Genomic DNA, 19,932 nt, shown 5'->3' with positions numbered 1-19,932 from the left:
TGTATGTGTGTAATGACAATAAATTGAATCCAATCCAATAAAAACGAGTAATAGAAACTGCAATAGTTCACTGCATTTAAAACATCACTTTGCACAAAATGAGTTCAAATGCAACCATACAGAGATCATTTCATTTACATGTAATGCCACAGCGAATGACATTTATTTAATATTTTGTTGTACGCACATTAAAAGAAGTATACTATAGTAAAATACCTAGATACTATGGAACTATCTGACTAGAGTAAATATACAAAATTGAGATTAATACTTCTTTTAATACTACAGAACGCTGTAGCACACATGACCAAAGTGTAGCAATCCCTTTAAGACACAAAACTATACAACAGTGTAGTAAACACTGAAGTATTCAGCAGTATTTTTGTGGTGTGTGGTGATTAGTGGTTATTTATTAGTGTGTGTGAATCACTGCTCCCTCTAGTGGAGTCTGTCTGATTCACACCCAGAGGATGAGCAGCTGTGGGATGATATATATCGGGGTTTTATACATAAATAAAAATCATCTTTGTCTCTCTTATCACTCCGCAAGCTCTGCTGGTCAGCTAGTTTCTTGTTTGTTCATACACGAAATATTAGGACAGGAACACATTCAAGTCATTTTAGCAGTTGTTTGTTTTAATGCTTTAACCTCACTAGAGTATCTGCACATTCATCTGAAATGATGCGCGGCGTGATTCGTTTTTGGCATTAAAACAGATTGTGTGGTGACATCAGTGTCAGAGTTCATCTCAGTCCAGACTCTCCTGTTGTTCTTCTCATTTATTCATCAGTGAAATCCAACACAACTACACAGTCCTCCTACATATATTCATGTGCATAGCCTCTGCTTCAAAATAAAGATTACCCGACCTTACAAACACAACAACAAATGAAAATAAATATTTATTAGAATTCTAGTTCATCTTCTAGTAGATTTTTTTATTTAAACTTTACAGATTAGGCCTATAATAAATAGGTTATAGTTTTCATTCATTTGGATCAGCAAAAAAAAAGAACCGTGAGGAAGGTATAGGCTATTTTAACCACAGTTTCTTACTTCACACTATGGATTTGCACATCAGAAAAAGGTTTTCATCTACATTGAATTAATCTTGCGAGGGGCGCGTAAAAACTTTGGTTACTGACGAACTTTAACAGTTCACGCCCCGAAATGTGTCGACAGAGATGTCCTTATGAAGCTTAGAAGCTTTGAAAAAGTCTCCCCTGCTGTCTGATGGTCAAAGTGCGCTCAGCTGAGGGTTCGAGCAGGTCTGGAGTCAGTGCAGAGGAGGAGGAGTCGTGCGCTCCCGGCGCGCACCTTCAGTCTCTGCGCGCTCAGATGGAGATGGAGACGCGTCTGTCGTTACGCACCTGAGGATGAGCTCCATGTGTCTGTGTCTGCAGGTACATTCAATCTCTCCTAACCACTGTTTTTTTCTCACATTATATTCTGTCCTTTCTTCTTTCCTCTGACGGAATTATTGCGCGTCTAAGTCTCGGAAACTTTACACGCACCGCTGTTTTACTTTCAACAGTTAAAGTTTGAACACTTAGTTTTTTACTTTACTTCCTCAGCCTTTAAAGTGAGTTTGTTCGATTGTTTATATTTGTTTAGGACACAACTGAGCAAAACACGCACGGGTGTCACTCAAATAAAAAACACACCGTCAGTTAAACACGTGAACCCGACGAATCACATTTCGATATATAGGCCTACATAAATATCTTTTTTATTTTTGTATGATCTTCCAATGCAAGTAATCAATTTACACAAAGAGAAAACGAGTTTATGTGTCTAGAATGCAGATAATCACCAATAATCAATAATGAAGTGAAACAGCTTGACATTCTGTTTTGTTTGACACTTTAAACACAAGAGATGAGATCGTACACTAATATAATACTGTAAATACATATATGATGTAGATGATATTAATTGAACTGTCTTTACATTGCATCTTCTGTTGTTATAATGGAAATCTAGAATGTGTCTACGGTTCAAAACTAAATCTGGATCTGTGTACATCGCAGGCATTATTTCAAGTGTTTCACAGGCAGATCAGATGTGTGTGTGTGTGTTTTCTAAATGAAATCTGGAGACATCTCATCGTGGAACACAAGCACAATATGAGCGTTTGATATCAAATCCTGTGTAACATAAGACCAGAGCGTAATAAGAATTCCAGAGGGATTGTATGTAAACCGTATGGATTAAACTCGCGGATGAATGACCTTTAATTTAATGTGTGTTTTAATTGAATTACCTCTATTCTACAGATATCTATCATCTATTTCTCTCTCGTGACACACTGTGTGTCAGTTGTGTTGTGTTCTTTACAGGCATGTGTATATTAAACAAATATTCATGACAGAATCAGAGAACAGAGAGGTTTTCCAGAGCGAGTCCCCTTTGAGTTTTTTGACATATTTCTTTGATATTTTTGTGTGATATGAAATGTGCAGGTCCGGAGGTTTAGTCTTTCAGAGGCTACGGTGAGACCCGAGCGAGTCGTGTGATGATCAATAGGGATTGTGGGATGTTTTGGTATTGATTATGGAAACGTGAGCCGTTGAATAGAGCAGGGCGGGGTTGACAGGACCTCGTGGAGCTTCTGGTGCGTTCACTCGTGTGGAATCAGAAGACGAAATAAATGAAACCGTAGGATTCATTTGGAAACGCTCAGCTCCCCACAAACTCCTCGCTGTGTGTTTGACACATCTGCCGTTTGTCATGCGTGTGATTTTTGTGAGTCTGCTCAGATAAAGAGCGATACAGTAAGACGGCGAGTGTGAAACACTATCTGCATTCTCAGCATTCTTCAGGATTCATCCATACGGATGTTTTCTGCTGCTTTACACCCTGACGGGCGTCCGGTGTAGCTATGGGTAAAACATTTTGGGTGGCTGGGTTAGAGCAGATCTTCATTGCTCATAAAACATAAAGATAGCGTGTCAGAAACTGCACCTCTCATTATCATTTGTTTCAATGTTTCTGCGCATCAAACTTTAGGAAAACAATGAAAGAAAAGTAACGTACCTAAACAGTTTATGCCAACAGAAACTAAATCGCTCTTATAGTTTTAAAGATGGTGTGCTTACAGAGAAATGAGGAAAAAAACCTTCTTAGAAAAGTTCAATAACTAAAAGCACATTTTTATTTATACCGTTTTAAGTAATACAAATGTTTTACTGTCTTGATAAAATAAAGAACAAACATTTACAGATTTCTTTGTGTTTGGTCAGTGTGAAGAAATGACATGGCTTTAGTTTCTCTGGAGTCGTGTGTGTGCGTGTGTCTGTGTGTGTGTGTGTCTGTGTGTGTGTGTGTGTGTGCGTGTGTCTGTGTGTGTGTGTGTGTCTGCGTGTGTCTGTGTGTGTGTCTGCGTGTGTGTGTGTGTGTCTGCGTGTGTGTGTCTGTGGGAGCATTTCATCTTATCTGGTGTCAGCCCCGCCCCTGCTCGCATCCCCTCCCCCTCTCGGACATAACCCCACCCCTCTGTGTGTTTAAGCCACGCCCCCGGAGGCAGTAGCCAACAGCAGCTGTTCCATATTCATCAAGTCGTTGAGTCTTAAAGAGGCCGACAGTGAGCATGCAAACAGTCAGTTGTGTCTGTCCGCTGCTGGAGCGCTGGTGCTAGCACGCTGTCCTGCCGCTGCAGCCCATCTCTCTCTCTCTCTCTCTCTCTCTCTGAGACCCCCCTCCCGCCGCCATCACGCGCACACACACACGCACACATGTGTACCTGAGCTGCTGGAGGGGCTTTCGCCGCAACTTTTCTCCGAAGGGTTGTTTTGGGGGGTGTGTGGCGTTCCTCTTTCCTTCTCTTTCTCCTGGAATGCTTAAACTGGGCTGATGGACATTTCCGAACTTTGCATCCCAGATCCTCTCAGCTATCATAACCAGTAGGTGCATCTTTCTCTTCTCGCATGCTAACCTCTCTGCTGTGTCCGGCTCTCTTTTATTTGTCCGTCTCACCTTTGAAACCCATTTACCTGTTTAGATATATTTGTACACTTTTCTTACGCCGAGTTGAACTTTTTCCTGCGGTTTTAAGGATGCGACACATTTTCTGTGCATGGCTTCACTTTTTAACACGCACAAGGATTTTCTATCTCCTTGTTTTTAGTTGAACAGAATGAGGGTTTACAGGACAGTAAATTGCACGTGTCGGGTCAGTCGGTGGACGTTTTTGTGTATGTCAGCATGTGTGTGTGTGTGTGTGTTTTAAAAAAAGTGGTAATGGTTCTGGCCTCACGCACAGACAAAAGAGTTTGTTTATTAAAGCAGATAAGACACAATAAATGAAATGTCTTTTGGCGACTGAAGGGGCCGGGAGATCTGGGTGATCCGGGTGTCCCGGGATGGTGTAAGAGCCTCAGCTGAGATCTCAGCACACGCTGAGCTGAAGAATAAACAATGAGACATTTTTCTTGTAAGCAGAATACGTTTTTTTATGTAATAATGAATCATTTTGAGTCAGAGGTTTGTTTAGTAAAAGCTTCAATTTAATTATTTCATCACGTAAATAGAGTGTTTATGTGCGATACAGTATTTGGACAGCGGTCATCTGCTCTAACATAAAACAATAAGTGTTCAGTCAGGAAAATACTTGTTTCAGTAAACACCAGCGATGTCCAGTGTTTCCTAGTTGAGGATTGATATGAGCTAGAGAATAACGTGTGAACGCTCCACTGATGGATTTTTTATATGGATTTTTTCACAGTAATGTGTAAGGTTACACCGGTGACATTTGCTCTCCGAGACGGCACAAAATGACATCAGGTATCACACAACGTGTGTGTGTTTGAGGAAAATGAAATACATTAGGAGATGAAAACATATATTTCAATCTGCTTTGTAGTTTTATGTTAAACAGGATTATAAGGTTGAATACGGCTCAGCTCCTCTGACGCCGGCACACATGAATGACTTCAGCAGCGTTTCTCTACGATGACTGCCATGACTTTAATCAAGTGCAAAATCTTACGTTAAAATGATATAAAATATTCTTAACATTTTAAATGGATTTATTATACGATGGGAAGAGGCGTAAAACTAAAGTAAGATATTTTTCACTGATGGTCAAATCTAACTCTTGATTTACTTTCAAGCTTCATGAAGGCAAAATACAGTAGAAATGGTTTTATGTGTAAAACATGTTGTTGCTGCTTCTCCAGGGTTTAAAAAAAGAGAAAAATAAATCAGCGGCTACGTTTAGACTTAAATTTCTGACACTTTTTTTGTGCATTGTGGCTTGACAACTATACAATTTTACTAATTATTTAAATTCATTTTTCAATTATTAAATATTAAAATAACATGCCATTATCCTCGATGTACCTCTCCAGTTTGCAGAGAAATGAGAAATGTCAAATTTGTCTTGATATTTTCAATGTATGTAAACAAAAGTGTATTTTTGTGCATCTCTTATGCTTTGATTCGAGAACACTGCATTAAGTGATAAACCTTTAATTTTTGTATTTATTTTCTGTGCACACGAGGTGTGTGTGTGATGTGAAAATGCCTCTCATCACTAGTGAGATTTAGTGTTTGTGTTATTCTGTCAGTGTGTCTGATGGGAGTGGACGTGGATGGGACACACTGACCTCAGATGCTCCACTGAATGCTGTGTGTGTGATATTCAGGCTTTGTGTTTGTGTTAGCTCCAGTTAAAGGTTGTGTGTTAATATCGGCAGTCGTTTAGAAACGCGGTGATACAGCGGGTCACTTTCCTCACCGGGACATTCAATATGACCGGAAGCAAACATCGACTAGAAGTCTCTTGACCCGCTCTCCATTTATAGTTCTCTCCTGGTGGAGATGACAGTTAGAGGATGATTTTATGCAGAAAACCTCTATAAGCACTCACGGACAAATTACATTTGAAAATAGTTTGACTTCATTACCCACTTGGCGCATGGAGCGTGCGTGCTTATAGCGCGTATCTCTGGCGTTTCCTTGCTGCTGTTTTCCCCCTTCCGTTTTATCGCATTAGTTGGAGAGAAGAGCAGCTGTGGGAATTGCATTAGTGTATCTTAAGTTAAAAGCTCGGCGCTCTTTGAGCAAGTGTCTCAGTGCCGTGGGCTTAATCAGATTTTTGCTGTCTGGGAGGAGATTCTATCGCGGGTAACCAAAGCGGCCGCCTCTGACACTATCCAGATGGGATCAGCTTACAGTAATTTGGTTTCAGAAAACATTACTCACACAGATCCATGGCTGTGGTCAGCCCACATATTCATGAGGGTTTCAGTTCTCACCAGCAGCCTTTCGGTGGCCGGCCGACCTTCCGGCCGATTCTCCATTCTGTTTGTGAATGCTTAAAGCAAAACCATGAGCCCGGGTACTGCCGGCCCATCCGGAGCTTATTTTCGCCCGTTACCTTTATGACGCACCATACACTTTATTCTCTGTGTTGTAACCAGATTGTGTTTAGCATTCCCAAGAGCCATCAATAACAATTTCATTTTAAGAGAAAGGGATTTAAATAAATGTTTTTGTGAACGTCTCGGCATGTAAGGACTGCAGGGTCACTTTCACTTTTGTCACACCCCGCGGCACCGACCAAACCGCCCGATGTCGCCCATCCGTCCCACAATTCTCACTGAGGTAACCTTGGCATCGGCGCTGCGGCGTGACAGCAGGTTTAAAAATAATCTTTGTTAGCGTGCTGAGGATACTGCGCTTTGATGCGTGCCGCACGGGGGGTCTCTCTCACACACATACACGTGGTAGTATCATGCTTTTCAATAGAAAACAAACATATCGATGCCAAGACTAAAGTCTGCTGTGCTGCAAAAAAAAACCTACAAAAATCTGAATACTCAAAACAAAACCTAAAAAGTTGCTCTCCCAGCAAATGTGCCTCTCACAACGCTGGCGTGCCGCTCGCTCTTTATTTGCATGTGTGACAACATAAGTCTCACAAACAGCGAGTAAAGATCCGAGCGCCGTGTCCCCGTTCGCTCGGTAATCAAATGCCGCGGGGGGAAAACGCTAAGTCTGCTAATTTACGCTTTGGAGAAAGGGGAAGAAATAACGTCCGCGGGGCGGCACACAGGCGTTTATCAGAGAATGCTATTGGTATTGAGCGGCCAGTCGTTTGAAGGTTATGTTTCTGAGCAGTAATTGAAATGCAAAATAACATTAGGATCGATGGTTAGCTCTGTTTATTTATGAAATCAATATTGAAACGGTCTGTCACCATTGCCGCTCTGATTCCAGCTGACAGCCAAACCGAGTGTGCTCCATCCAGACCTCGGACGTTCCTCGGCATGTTCATTATCCTCACTGTGGGCAATAACAGGGATGTGCCAGGAACTGAGCGGGATGTCGTGCTGGGTTTCTCTCTGGTCTGCTTGGATTCGCTTTGTTCACAGTAAACTCTTAACCGTAACCAATGGTGTGGCGTTTTCCAACTAAAAAAATACGCTCCAAAAACGTTTAGTTAACGGTCCAAACGTTATTTATAGTTTTTCACTAAACAATATTTTTTATGTTATCAGAATGTTTACCGATTTGATATCTTAATGTGCCAGAAGAACGTTTCCTTTTCCAATGGGTTGCAGATGTTGGGGTGTCTTTATCTTCGCACTTCTGTACGTCAGTGTTTCAATGATACCTCAGGTGTCTTTATCCTACTGTACATACACAAACCTTTCTCGTGTGGTTTCATTCAGAAAGGTTCCGCCTCCATTTCATTTCTGAGTTTTAAATCAGTTTGAGGTGAAATCCCATCATGTGAAGGAAAGTCCAGTAGACCACGCGTCTGTTGAGAATGGAAATCTTCTGTCTAGATGAAAAATGTTGGATGGAAAGGAATGTTTGATTGAATACCGGGACGTGAAAACAGGTTGATCTGTGACTGATATTTGAAGAGTTTGGATCTAAAAATCATGTTTTTTATTGTGCAGTCCAATGAATGTCAATCAAACCGCAGTTGGTTTGTTTTGATTAAAGCTATAATAACTAAACAATACAGCGAACTAACATGATAAAACACAATGAAAACATGATTTGGAGTCATCTCATTTTGGAACCAAACTCTTCATTTCCAGACCATCCTTCTTCATTCTGAATGAATTTAGTATTTGTTTGCTATACAGTTTAGATTTTACTCACATTTCTGTAAAGAACCCTCAATTTATCTGAGAGAATAGTTTAGAAAAACGCCTTAAAAAAAGACCCACCACCGCCAAGATAAGGGTGAGGAATTGTGTTCTGTACTGTTTGACAGACACTACCGTACTAAAAGTGCTGAATGGGTTAATACAGCTGATATAGACACTGTCTAGAAGTGTGTCATTTCTGGAAAACCGGCCTGTTTGCCGTCGTTCAGTACAGTATGACTTGAGTCGATGAGTCCCTGGTCAGCTCAAAGAGACTAAGCATTTCATTAGAGAGTCACAGCATTTACACCTTCATGAATGACATTTTTATGAATGCACATTCATCTGAGATACAAGATTATTTTAAATGTAAAATCATGTATGTGAAAAAAAATAAAAGAAATAAAAAGTTTAACCATCGTACATGTAGTAAAACTGGTAAAACAAATACTAATCAATCAGCTAAAAACACAGGTAACTACACTTTCTATAATAAAATCAAGGTGGATTTCTCGGAGACCTTTGTTAATAGTTTTCTGTGCAGAGGCTGTTGGGTTGAAATCACTCGGAGGTCTTTAAATGAGAGAAGCGCCGGGTTATAATGTGTCATATAAGTTTGCTATAATTGTAATGTCATGTGTTTTGCTGCCTGGATGAGAGGTTATTTTAAGAAGAGTCCTCAGTCAGCAGCGTTTGCAGGTGCGCGTGTGTTTTCTGCCCGTAAGCGAGGATGCGTTTGCACGTTTGACGGCGGGTGGCACGCAATGAGACGTGTGTGTTTCATGAGAGGGGGATTCATGTGTCATGATGACAAACCTCACGCACCGTACACACATTCACAATGATGTCATCATGATTCTCTCTTCACATTAAAGGTTATCATCAAACTGGTGTGTGTAGATGATGCCGTACACACATTCCTTACGTTCTTTGCAACATCTTTCGTTTTGCAGAAAAGTGAAGAATACGCATTATTTCTAGTGTAAAGAGGGAAAAAGGGGAACGATTTAAAAAAAACATCCCAAGTGTGTTCCACGCGAGGAATGAACTACTTTTTCATATGATGAACTGTTCAATTCAAGAGGGAGCGTCACCGCTGGGCTTACACACACTTTTACATGGTAACTCTTTCACGGCCAGAATGAATAACACAGCTCTGACTTTAAAACCGAGCCACTTGTTATTTAAAGGCATTCAAATATAAACTGTAATTTTTAAACAAGTAACAACATGAGTTAATACGATTCATAAGTGTGAATGCCGTCGTTGTGTTCTCCTTCCGTGTTGGTCCGGGGGTCTGTCAGGACGCTGGTTAAAGACCTCCTCCTCCTCCCCCACATCCTGAACGCAGGAAGGACTCTGCGGATCGATAGATGCGATCTGTTTCTGGACCCGCAGCAGGACGGAGCGGTGTAGGGCCGCTGATGTTGATCTCATAGTTTTATAAAGCCTGCAGTGACGATGCAGACGGGCCAAATATAATCCTCAGCCGAGCGATTCATTGCCGGAGCACCGGGCCGGGCCACACCGAATATTGATCTGTCCCTCTCTCACCTTCTCGTCCAGTTTTCTTTTTTCCGCTATCATATGAAAAGGTCCCGAGCTCACAGCGTTATTTTAGTTTATTTGAAATGCACTTTACGAAATTGTGTAAATGGTTATTGTGCAGGTGGCGATTATGAACTTATGTTTATGGTCATAAATTGCTTTATATTTTTCAAATATAAAGACAAGAAAGAAATACATAAATAAAATACTGTTACATATATTTTTTAAGTAATTACATTAACTAGTAACGACAAAAACGTTCATTGGTCGGTGACTAGTTATGGGACCTATTTGAACACAATTTAATATAAAGCCTTGATTTTGATAAAAAAATTACCCTTTAATTCCAACTATCAACATATTTTTCTATTTTACAATGAAAATTAAAATGCAATTAGCAAAAAGAATGCTTTTTTATGTAGCAGTTATTTTTATGTAGCAGTTGCCATCACTATATTGGTGTTGCTAGTAAAACTATTATAGTAAATATAGCAGGTTTCATGTAAGTCAATGACAGCTAAACACATGTTTGCTGTAAAATACTAACCAGCATGATCATGTAAACAACGTGAGAGTAAACAAGCCATATATAAACAGATAAAGAACTGAGCTGTAGATGAAATCCCAGTTGAGCTCTCTCTCTCTCTCTCTCCATCCATCTCTCATTGGCTGTGTTCCACCTCCATCATAAATCCTTGTCAGATTCATCCTTCGCTTCTTAACAAAGTGTCCGTCCTCACCTCTCCTGCGTTCTCTGTTTATCTCAACACTAATGAATGAGGAGCGCAGATTAAAACGGCCCGCGGGAGGGTGAGCGAGTGCCACTTACCCCCGTTACTGTGCTTCACACACATAAAACTGCCCCCGGGGTCGCCCCGCCGCCCCGTATTCCCATGATAGCTGTTAACCCGAGGCCCTTTTCTGGACGGACGCTTCCAAGTGTCTCTCGGTGTCCCGGAGCTCTTTTATTCAACCTCACTTCGTTAGGATCCGGGCTTTACCCCGAATTCTTTATTTTTCTTTTTAAAAACAATGTATGAACATCAGCCCAGCAGGGGACGGCAGATGAAAAACAGAGAATGAAGAAACACGTCTGCCGTCTGAATGAAGGCGTGTTTTTAATGAGCCCAGCGTGTCGGACCGACACAGCGGACCGTACCGCAGGGTTCTAACAGGCCGCCCGAGAGGACCGACTGCGACCCGCCAGCCTAGAGGAGCACGAGAGCTTGTCAGCGGTTAATTGAGTTCCTTCTCCGCTGGCTGTTCCTTTATCAGCCCATCAGCCTCTGACCCATCTCCCCTCCGGCCCGCTGGGGCATCTGATTCTGCACCGCCCTCATCTCACCCTAACTGTCTGTCTGTCTGAGAGAGAGAGAAACAGAGAGAGAGTGATGAACCCGATGACTCTGTGATGTCTGATTCAGCCATCAGAAGGAAAACCAGTTGCACATAACTGAGCAGGATATATACAGCCGCGGAATTGAATTGACATTAAATCATCGAATGGCAATGTGAACGACTGACAGCATGACATAAACTGTGAGAATACTTCAGGTTCCATCACATAAAAAAATAACAGTAGAACTTTCCTTAAATACATGACTGTCTGTTGTGTTGCTTCTTGTTGTCTTTGCAGAATTTTTTAAAAACTTTAACACAAACCAATAAATAGTAAATTCAGAGAAACTAAAAACCCTTACCCTAGTTTTTTATTTATACTATAAAATATAGATTTATTTGCTAAATGTTATAGACAATTACAGTAATATTATTAATGTAGATTCCATGTAAAATGTGTATACACAGCGAAACTTCAGTTTCATCAACGTACATCATATTGAGAACGCAGCAATAATATTATGTATTCCAATACCATGTATTCAATTGTTTTATATTGTTTTGTTTTTTAATCTTCATATATGCCTTGCAGCAATGCACAGATGTGAAAAGCGCTCAAAAAAACAATTGAATTGAAATTCAGCGACAACAAAAAAAATGATCCTTCAATCCTAAATGCAAACCAGAAAATATATATTCATGACAAATGAATGTGAGATTTGAATTTAGTGTAAAACATGTTCACATTGAGCTAAAAACAATAAAACTAACTTTATAAAATGTAATTTATACTCAAAATAACACGTTCCCCCAAAAATATGTTTCTTAAGTTCCGTCATGTATTTAGTCACCCACATGTCATCCCAGATCTATACATTTTTTCAGCTGTACACAAATAACGAAATCCATCCATCCATTTTCTTCCGCTCATCCGGAGTCGCAGGGGCAGCAGTCTAAGCAGAGATGCCCAGACATCCCTCACCCTAGACACTTCCGGGGGGACACCGAGGCGTTCCCAGGCCAGCCGGGAGACATAGTCCCACCAGCGTGTTCAAAAAACGAAATACTCCATTAAATATATTTTTCATTTTCTACACGTATAGTCCAAACATTTTAAAGCTGCAAAAAACACAAACATCAAACATAATCTAAATGACTTCAGTGAGTTAATAAGTGTCTTGAAAAGAAACAAGGTGTCCATCTTTACTACTAATATTTTGAGCGTATTTATTAAACTGTAAAAACAAATTTAAATACAGTGACACGTCGATGACTTCAAATCTCATTGGTTCTGCTGTATTTTACAGCACATCTGTATCATCTTTGTGTTTACGGAGGTCGATGATGATTGAATTCTATATTAAAAGGAAACGCTGTGGTATTGCTCCCGGCCATAAACCCGTTTTGTTTTACGTTCCACCCAAAATAACATTTTCTGACTCCTCCCGCTCTGTTATATTTACACTACTACACTAATCGTAAATGTTAATCGGTTTGGGTTTGCAATACCTGTATGGCCGACGGGGCGTTAAGACGTTTCAAAATAGTCTGTATTATATATTGTTTGGTTTTAACGTTTGCGTTGTAACAGTGACTGGTTTAACGTCCTCTAGCCAGCATAAGATCACGTAAAGTTTACGAAAGACTCGGTTCAGTTAGCTTGTTGCTAAGCTAGTAGAGTATTTATAGCATTTGAGACGACTGCATTGGGTACTTCGGCGGACGAACATCATGTGCTCGGGCCAATAGCAGCACTTTGTTAAGTGGCGGAGACTTGAGGGAAGGCCGACGGTTGGACAGCGAGAGGCATGTGCGGGAGAACTCACGTCCAGCGCCACAATCATATTACGGCATCTGAAATTCTGTTAGTATATGAGCCACTGCAATCAGATTACAGCCAAACTCAACATGATGCTCGCTGGACACTGCTCAGCATGAATTTTAATAGAGGCATAGTGAACAAATGCTCAAGGGGTCCTGGACTAACCTCAAGACTTCTGATTATAATACATTTGAAATATAAAAAAGAGAAATAAATACTGTATTTCGTAACAAAGTAAATATTCCCTAAATAATCCCAAATATTTGAGTTTAAACTTGAAACGGTCTGCACTGGCCTTCCGTCTAAAGGATTAAGGAATTGTTGTTAGATTTTGATTCTGCTGAGCACGCGTTATATATATATATATATATGAACATTTATGCAATTATTCTAAGTGTCACCTTCAATATGACCTTTGACCCAGGGTTACTCTCCTCCTGAAGTTCAGAAATAAAGGCTAAATGGAATTGGTCTGTATGCTTATGTGACTAATAATATATGGCTTTAATAAATAAGACGAGATTGCAGAAAGGTGCATTTGCATTTATCTTTAATCAGATTCACCCCGACAATAATTCAGTTCAGCACTTTATACTGTAATGTAAAAAAGTTAGTTTTCATGTCATTTGATCATATATGCAAATACAAAATGTCTGACAATATTTTGATCAAAAGCTGTATTTTGATTTACATGACATGTAAACATTTGGCAGAGGCATTTACTGTGGACATTTCATCAGTTCATGCATTTGCTGGGAATCAAATCCACGATGTATTGTTTCAGCTACAAAACCATTTTATTTAGACCAAACATAAACTGCCAGCAGGCGAATCATTTTATTTACTCACTAATGCCAAGCTTTACTTTTATTCATCAGCTCTACATGTGTCCATTTTTATACCCGACGTAGCGTTTAATCCTCAAATGTTCTCAGACGCGGTTATTTTGTTAATATTTATTTTAGCAGTTAACATTGTCCAGAGGTTGCATTGTTGAATATACATGACACGAAAGGGAGGAGACGCCTCGATGAGATTAAGTTTGACACGTTGACCCCATCTCCATCGGCACGGGTGAGAAAATAAACTTGACCTTTGACCCCTGGACTAGAACCCTGCATCAGCCATACTTACAATTAAATCAGTCAGAGGAGGAGGTTGTCTGAAGGCTTTTGTGACCCATCGATCCGTTCATCCGTCTTAACTTCATCTTAATTTATACCTCGGATAGATATTTGATCCTCTCACAAACCCTCCTGATATTTAACTGAATCTCTGTCTGAGCTTTTATTATGTATTATGCCATTTTGCTTGTTATTTTGGAAGCCTCTGTGCTTCTCTGAGGAAGACATGCAAACGTGTGTGTGCTGCATTGTTTTGATTGGCTGTTTGATAATAAGAGGCGTGGCCAGAATTAAGCTTGCATCGTGAATGGCATACTGTGACAGTACGTACTGATTTAAATGAAGAACCTATCTATCGACCGGTCTGTATAGAATGAGTGGGAGTAGTATGAATACATCTGCGTCCGCCATGTTTTATTGTCAGGTGACCCGTATGCCCTAGGACCTCAACAACGTGTACGTAAGCGCTGATAAAAACATCATTTAGTCAAGAGATTCTTTGGCACTTACATTAAAAACGGACGTCCACCTTACAGTTTTCCGCAATTTGTATTTGATTTACTTTTGATTTTCGACTGTTGCTCAGCTCCCGTGGCATCATGGGATAGAGAAGTGTCCATCCGATCCACACTCACGAATATTGGCTATTTCTTGCCTACTGTTTTCTTGCATACTGAGGTTTCGGACTATTGGTGACACATAATTCTATTCGCTTACTATATAGTATGGAATTTGGCCATTTTGGATGCAAGTTGTGATTTGTCTGGTTCCTCTGAAGAAAGTGTGTGTTACCTCATCACAGGCTCATATAAGTGAAATTTCTGTCCTGATTTACACACAGTTACATAGTTTAAAATATCTCCATTAATTTTTTTTGTTTCTTGTGTTTTGAAAGACGTTGGGGTTTTTTGTCCACACAATTAAAATGGATAGCCCTTTTTATGGCGGTGTCCATACTTCAGTTTTAAGGGTGTTGAATAGGTGTGGTCCAGCAAAGAGGCGGAGTCCCATTGGTAACACATGTTTCCCTTCCTGTCTTAAGCTGTTTAATATAAATATGGAAAGTGTGATGTGTGTTATTATATTACGGGTGTCACTGGTTTTATGTGTGAACTGATGAAATGTGCTAATGTGCTCTTTTATGGTTACCTTTAAAAGAAACCTAAATCAGTATTCAAGTCGTTGTTCAACACAAGCAATGATTGTACGAGGTGACTAGGAAACACAAAATGAGATGTTAAGCAGAATGTGTCGCACCAGTTGGATGTCAATGGTGCCAATTGGCTGTTGAAAGTTATGTGACCCATAAGAAGTTTAAATGTGCAGAAATGCAAATGAGATTTTTAAGATTTGAAAACTAAATACAGTTCACTAGTCATATGCGCAACGGTTATGATACGATGAAAATACTCAAAGTCCTTTATAGAGTTTGTCAATATGCTGCAAATCACCAGCAGTTAATCTCTGATCTCACTTATAAAATAATATCAAGATAATAACATTATCTTCACTAACATCCAGTCGAAGCTCTTGACCTCACTCTTCCGTCTCTTTGTGTCTCACAGGCTGCTCAACAGGATGGCCGTTGAAGAGCGGCACATGCCTTCCAGCTGTGGCTCCTACATAAAGACAGAACCCTCCAGTCCGTCGTCTCTGGTGGACACCGCCAGTCATCCCAGCCCGGGAGCCCATTCCGACGCCAGCGGTGGCTACGGCAGCGCCATTAACAGCCACTCCAACGGTCTGGACTCTCCACCCATGTTCACGGCGGGTGGGCAGTTGGGTGCGGCGGGAAGCGCCTGCCGCAAACGATACGAGGACTGTTCCAGCACGCTACTGGAGGACCCCGGGTCCATCAAATGCGAATACATGCTCAACTCAATCCCAAAGCGCCTGTGTCTGGTGTGTGGAGACATTGCGTCAGGGTATCACTACGGCGTGGCCTCTTGTGAAGCCTGCAAGGCCTTTTTCAAGAGAACAATACAAGGTATTTATTCTGTCTTTGATATGCAGTGTACATCTGTTCAGCTACCTCCAAAATCGTTATTACTGTTGTTTTAAAAAAAACTTAACACAGGTGAGCATATTTAGAAACCTAAACATGTTAGAGAATTAGGGGTGGACTATTTTTACCCTTTAAGCGACTTCCCTGAACACCCTAGCAACTGTATAACATTAATCAGAACACGGTTCCAATGGCATAGCAACACCCTGGCCACCTCCCAGAATACCTTAGCAACGGCACAACAAAACCTTAACCAGAACTGTAGGTCTGTAGCATTTGCATAACAACACTCTGGCTACTTGCTAGATCTCCCTAGCAACAGTATAGCAACACACTAATAATCACTCAGAACACTAGCAAATACATCGTAAAACTCTGCTCAGCTCCCAGACCACCCTAACAACCAAAAGCAGCACATTTACCACCTGTAAGAAATTTATAGCACTGTAGAAACTGCATAGCACTACTCTGGCCACCTTCCAGACCACTCGAACAACAGCATAGCAACAGGCTTACCGCCAATCAGAACTGTAGCATTGTAGCATTTGCAAAGCAATGCCCTGGCCACCTCCCAGATCACCCAGCAACAATATCGCAACGTGATAACCACCTGTAACAACTGTATAATGCTGGAGCAACTGCACAGCAATCCCCGGGACACATCACAGACCGCCAGTCAGAACTGTAGCAACCATATAAAAACCTCCTGGATACTTTCCAGATCACCCTAGCAACTGCATAGCAACAGGCTTACCACCAGTCAGAACTATAGCAACTTCATTGCAATGCCCTGCCCACCTCCCAGCTCACCGTAGCAACAGACTAACCACCAGTCAGAAATATCATACACCCTAGTAACCACCCTCAGCTAGTTTGTGGCAGTAAGTTTGGGTCACTCATGTTTTCTTGAGTATGGACATCATATCTATATTGTGAATAGAGGATGCAGATAATGGATTCGGTGACGTACGGTGTGGCGCCAGCTTTGACATGAGCGTAATCAATCCTTTTGATAGCGTGTATGAGATTTACTGTTACAGAGCTACAGTATATGATAAGATGACCACACTGACCAGACGCCTGTTGAGAAAGAGGATGAGATAGCTCTTATTTCATCAATGGAGTGTACATTTAACATGTGTTTTCACTAATGTGAAATAGATTTATAATAGATCAGCTTGGAAAGTGAAATATAATACTGTTATCAAAATTTGTGTCCATCCCAAATATGTGATTATTCACCAATATATCTCAATCCAGAGCAGATTGTTCAGTTTTAATGATGGATATTTACATGACCTCAAACTAAACACTGCTACAGCAAGATGTGTAAGGTCAGCCGATCAGATGCTTTGCTCAGTGAATGAAAATGAGCGAGTGGTGGACGTGCCACTGAAGAAAATATGAAATGAGAATGAATGTTTACTGCTCTGGTTTTGCGTCTGTGTACTCGATCAATAGCCTTCACAGTAATTCTTAGTGTTGAATGTATAGATACATAATGAAACTGAAAGCAGCATTTAAAAAACCTGGGGATGATGTTAAGTTCACCTCACATCTGTTGATAGCTACTGTATGAGCACATGTGTGTGCGGTCACAGGTCTGAAGCATGTCCATGTTCTTCACGGGTCTATGCGTGACCAGAGCTTCAGAACAGACATGAAGCAACATGAATTTATTCTTTTTTTTCATGATGTTAAATGAAATCTCCAGCGATAAGTGCAATACTGTTGATAAACCTTTTAATTGACATGCAAATAAGGTTGACATAAACTCTACACTGAGATGGAGCTATGTAGCACTAAAAGTGGTTCTTTGGCTCATAGTCATAGGGAACCGCTTTTAGAGTTATATCTAAGTGCTTCAGTGAAGAACCAATGGGTCTTTAGAGACTCTTATTTTATAAGAGAGGTGATATTTTATACAGCTGTAAAAGAACAAGATAACATATCTCTATACAAAATATAATTTTTCAAATAAAATTCAACACAAACATTGAATAAACTAAAAGAGGTTGTAAATATTTATAGATGAGATCATCAAAGTTATGGATAATAAGAGTCTTAGCACTGACAAGACAGACAGACGGGAACTAAGGAAGGAAGGAAAGAAACAGACGGAATGAAAGAAAAAAGAAAGAAAGACAGACAGAAGGACGGGCGGATGGATGGACGGACAGATGAAAGGAAGACAAACAAACACGTAGGAAAGAAAGAAAGACAGACATAAAGAAAAGCAGGCAGGCAGAACAAAGAAAGAAAGATGGATGGACGGACAGGTGAAAGGAAGACAGACAGAGAGAGAGAAAGAAGAGAGGGAGGAAGGAAGGAAGACAGACAGACAGAAGGAATAAAAGAAAGAAAGAGGGAGAGAGAGAGAGAGAAAAAGAAAGAAAGGCAGAAAGAAAGAAGAACGGACGGACGGAAGACAGACAGAAAGAAAGAATGAATGAAGGACAGAAAGACGGAAGGAATAAAAGAACAAAAAAAGAAAAAGAAAAGAAAAAAAGTAGAGATCTCCTCCCGTCCTCGTGACTATTGTATTGTCAGATGGTCGCTGGTCTCTTGCTCTCGGAGCTGTCTGTCTGTCTGTCTGTCTGTCTGTAATGGAGCTAATCTCCGAGCGTTTGTCCGAGCCACAGGAGTTTTGTCAATAACAATCAGCGTTCAGCTGGAGTAATTAAGGCCGAGGCTTTTCATTAGGCCAGGGGGAGGGGCTTGTCTCCGGGGACGACCGCCGCAATTAGAAACGCAGGCACGCGTCGCCGGGTAATTTCAGGAAGGAGGGATGAAACCGGGAAAAACGGAGGACTCTTTTTTTTGTTGATTGAAGAGGGACCCTCTTTTCTTTTCAAAGAGAGGGACTAATGGCATAATAAGCAGTGGAGAGGACGGACGACAGAGGGAAGCATGAAAGAAAAGAAAACGAAGCAGACGATGAGCTTTTGTGAGAAGTCAAAGGAAAGTTAATAAGCGGCTTGAGGTGAGAGAGACGTCTTGACTTTATCCAACACAACATGGACCTTACATTTGTGGATTTTGTAAAAAAACATTTTCATCGGATGTGAACTGGCAACACATGAGATCTGATCCGTCCGTGTCAGCTGAAGAATATCTGCTGCTCGGGTGTGAAATGATAGAAACCTTCAGCCTCTCTTTCTGACGTGAAGTTATCCAGTGCGACAGTAAACCTGTAAAAGTCCCTTTAGATATCCATGAGGAAGACCTTCCGTTTCCTGTAATTGACTTACTTGACCCGAGTCTGTCCGTGAACCCTGGCCTGCTGGCAGCCGTCCTGAAAAACCATCAGAGAAATTACAGCAGATAAAAACCTTCATACGTCTCTTCTGTGATCGCAGACTTTAGTTTAAAACAAGACTTCTGATCAGAGCCAATGCCAGATCATACTTCGGATTACAGTTTACAAAATCAAGGTTTCGGGGCTTTTAAATGAATTTGGTTTTCTATTTGTATATGTATTGGAATGAAGCGGTACAGTCCTGTAGTATGTTCCTCAGTAGTAGTTCCTCAGTGTCTTGTGTTTAGCGTACGCTTCAGTAACCCAGCGCACTTAACAGGGCTCATGTTGTTTCACTGAATGTGTGTGTGCTTAACTTCACTTGTGTTCTACATCATCTGTGTGTTCTGATGCACGCTGGACTCAACCCATTAATCGCATCCACGATAAAAGTATTGGACTGTACATATTCATTTTGTGTATGTATGTTTGCCAACAATCAAAATTTAGCACATAAACAGTTATACATTTTTATATTTTTTTTAAAGGAGCAATGTGGGATTTTTAGTAAGGACCTATTGACAGAAATGCAACATAATAAAGTAAACAATTTCTTCAGAGGTTATGTTTAGAAGACCTTAGAATAAGCTATTCCCATCTACATACAGAGCGGGCCTACACACATTGGATTCGCCGCCATGTTTTGTACAACAGCCGTAAACTGACAAACAACTCTACAGCGCGTGTTAGC

General features: G+C 40.7%; 1 protein-coding gene across 1 annotated transcript in view; it reads left to right on the top strand.

The window, feature by feature from the left end:
* Positions 1 to 3,853: 3,853 nt before the first annotated feature.
* The window catches only part of esrrb (estrogen-related receptor beta), a gene marked incomplete at both ends in the record, with an annotated part of 41,808 nt that continues 25,729 nt past the window's right edge, over positions 3,854 to 19,932 (top strand). Inside the window, 2 exons of the mRNA XM_079459331.1 lie at positions 3,854 to 3,903; positions 15,504 to 15,925. Coding sequence (XP_079315457.1) covers positions 3,854 to 3,903; positions 15,504 to 15,925 — 472 coding nt within the window. The remainder of the gene's footprint in view (positions 3,904 to 15,503; positions 15,926 to 19,932) is intronic.

The sequence above is a fragment of the Barbatula barbatula genome (genome assembly GCF_947034865.1).
Source record: "Barbatula barbatula genome assembly, chromosome: 6".
In the NCBI taxonomy this organism is placed as follows: domain Eukaryota; kingdom Metazoa; phylum Chordata; class Actinopteri; order Cypriniformes; family Nemacheilidae; genus Barbatula; species Barbatula barbatula.
Note: the sequence above shows the minus strand (reverse complement) of the source record. Positions and strands in the feature narration are given on the sequence as shown.